This window comes from Hippocampus comes, unplaced genomic scaffold (assembly GCF_001891065.2).
Source record: "Hippocampus comes isolate QL1 unplaced genomic scaffold, H_comes_QL1_v1.1 scaffold257, whole genome shotgun sequence".
NCBI classification, from domain to species: Eukaryota; Metazoa; Chordata; class Actinopteri; order Syngnathiformes; family Syngnathidae; genus Hippocampus; species Hippocampus comes.
In genome coordinates this window covers 84,879-87,663 of record NW_017804972.1, presented here as the reverse complement: position 1 = coordinate 87,663, position 2,785 = coordinate 84,879, and the positions used below count along the sequence as shown (strand labels likewise).

Here is a 2,785-nt window from a genome sequence, read left to right as displayed (position 1 = left end):
GCACAGACAAGGGTACTCTCACTATTTAGTAGTGGAAGTAGAAGTACAGATACGTGTATCTTTTTTGACACAGTTATCAATAAGTCCTATTCAACTCCTGAACTCAAGTAAAACTAAAGAAATACAGACTCTGAAATCTAGCCTCAGAAATTGCTAACGTAAAAAAAATGCAATGAATTACTGCTGTCAATTATCCATCCATACATCCATTTTCTAATCCGCTGATCCTCACAATGTTTGCGGGCGTGCTGGAGCCTATCCCAGCCGACTTCGGGCAGTAGGCGGGGTACACCCTGAACTGGTTGCCAGCCAAGCTGTCAATTATATTATACAGTCGTCATTGGCAGTGACTGAAAACATTAGAAGGTCAATTTTGACAGTTAAGATTAGAACATACAGATATTTAAAAAAAAAAAAAGCAAACTCTTAACTTTGTTGGAATGCTGCCAAGCATGTTTGTTCAAATAACTTCAAATTTGCAATGTGTTTAAAGTTTTTCTTTTATTTTTAAACATTGTTTGGTTTTAAAATTCAAACAAAAAGTGCAAGGGAGGTCATCGGCATGTCTTGAGTTTAATGAAAACCTAAACATGTAAATACACCGTATCTCTGTGAAGTTTTCTGTAGTAAATACAGTTTCCCAACATTTCAATATAACTGAAAATGTAAAACCTCACAATTATTTTAGCTTTAATTTCAAACAAAAAATGATGGCCGTTCCCAATGTCAACAGCATTTCTTAGAAAACTGTTATCAAACTCAAGGCCCAGGGGCCAGATCCGGCCCGCCACATGATTTTCTGTGGCCCGCGAAAGCAATAATCATGTGTGTCAAATTTCATGATCTTTGCTAAAATCTGTACCCACATGTCAAATTGTCATGTATAATAAATCACGTTGAGATTTTGCAATAATTGTGCTACCCTGTTGACATTCACTCAAACAATAACGGAACAAACTATTTTAGTTGATTTGACTGATTTCAAAACTGGTAATCCATTAATTTGTTGTGTACAAGTAATAATATATCAACATTTATTTAGTTTCACTGTTGTAACGGCCCGCCGAGTGAAGACCTAACCTCAAAGTGGCCCACGACAAAAATTAGTTTGACAACCCTTTCTTAGAAATTTAAGCGAAGACAGTACTAGACCAGTGATTCCCAACCAGTGTGCGCTGGCACATTAGTGTGCCGTGAGATGATCAAGTGTGCCACGGGAAATTGTCCAGTGTCAATTATTTGGAGGGAAAATTATTTAATTTCTCGCCTCCCCCAAATGTTTTGTTAACCGATCTATGCCAACCACATATAGTAACAGGCAGAACAATCAAAAGCTCTTCCACTAGATGACAGAAGGTACATTTTTAACGTATGTAACCACTTTTTGTCTGTTGTTTTGCTAAATCGTGTGCTGTGAGTTTTTCTCCAATGTAAAATATGTGCCATGGCTCATTAAAGGTTGGGAAACACTGGCCTAGACTTTTCTATTGCATTAACACCACTGGACAATTTGGAATCTTCAACGAACTAACCATGTATGTTTTAGGAACGGAGGAGAAGCCACACAAGAGACCTTGAGCCTCCACACAGGAGATCTTGAACAGCAAGAAGCGCTCCTCCGCCCGTTTAAGAGTCAATTGGATTCTCTAGTAGGTGAATTACATTGTGTCAAGTCACATTCTTTATGTACAACGCCCTCGTGCCTTGGCGTTCACACAGACATGCATACTAAAGACAATGTCAAGTTGGACCGGTTCAGCCAGTGCGACGCGTCGCGCGCGAGGCACATGCGTGTGCGCGCGCACCTTGGCCCACGAATGCCTGCGCGTAGCCCCGCCCTCTTCGCTCCTTGGCTGTCACCGAGACAGGTGTGGGGCGACACAAGTCAAGTCAAAACGTGGCTGCTCCAGGTAATGCGCCCAGTGTAGCTGGTCGGGTGAGTGTGGGAGGGGACGCTTCGACATAGTGAAGGGTGTTTGGACACAGCTGAGACTCGGCACTCACACGCGGACAGCGGTGGATCAACACTCCGACGTTGAGCCGACTTTCTGGCAGTAGTGTTTGATTGGAAGTCGCCGACATGTCACCTGCCACCACGAAGAAGAGCAAAAAAACCTCGATCGTTAGCCCGGTCAAGCAAACGTAAGTTGCCTTTTACATTTCTTGTAGTTAGTGTGTGCATTACGTAAAGGCAAGACCTCCCGTATTTATCTTCCATTTAATGGAACTACTAAACACGCCGTGCAGTCACCTTCTTATTTCACCCAAACTTACCATTTAATAAAGCTACAACTTGAAAATGACTACACGCTATTTAGCTACCTTTACATTCACTGACTTAATTAATGTAACCACATATTTATATTTCCAAAATCTGTGTTTTGCATGCAAGTATCCGCATTTCACACAACATGAACATTAATATCACCCTCAGACGTGGGTGTGAGTGTTAAATACCAGCTCATTCGCTTGCATGGTTTGCGCTGGAGAGAGGGTGTGGCACTATGTTGTAAGGTTGTAGTAACAGGTTTGATAGGTATTCAGCTGTACCTCTTTTGAACGACAATGTTCGAGGAAATGCTTGCGGCCTCTCCCACAATACTGCACTGTGACTGAACCAAGCCTTGCTGACATTTGGACTGACTTTGCAGAGCTGAACTTATTATTATTATTATTATTATTATTATTATTATCCCCCCCCCAAAAAAAACAAACAAAAACTATTTGAATTTGGAGTGATCTGCTCTCTGTCACTCAGCTGCTTGGGGATGTGTTGAAAAGGGGA

At 41.5% G+C, this 2,785-nt stretch overlaps 1 protein-coding gene across 1 annotated transcript in view; it reads left to right on the top strand.

The window, feature by feature from the left end:
- The first annotated feature begins 1,875 nt into the window (after positions 1 to 1,875).
- ppl (periplakin) overlaps positions 1,876 to 2,785 on the top strand; it is a 22,235-nt gene continuing 21,325 nt past the window's right edge. The window contains exon 1 of the mRNA XM_019892178.1: positions 1,876 to 2,142. Within this exon, the coding sequence (XP_019747737.1) occupies positions 2,081 to 2,142 (62 nt within the window). The 5' untranslated portion in view covers positions 1,876 to 2,080. The remainder of the gene's footprint in view (positions 2,143 to 2,785) is intronic.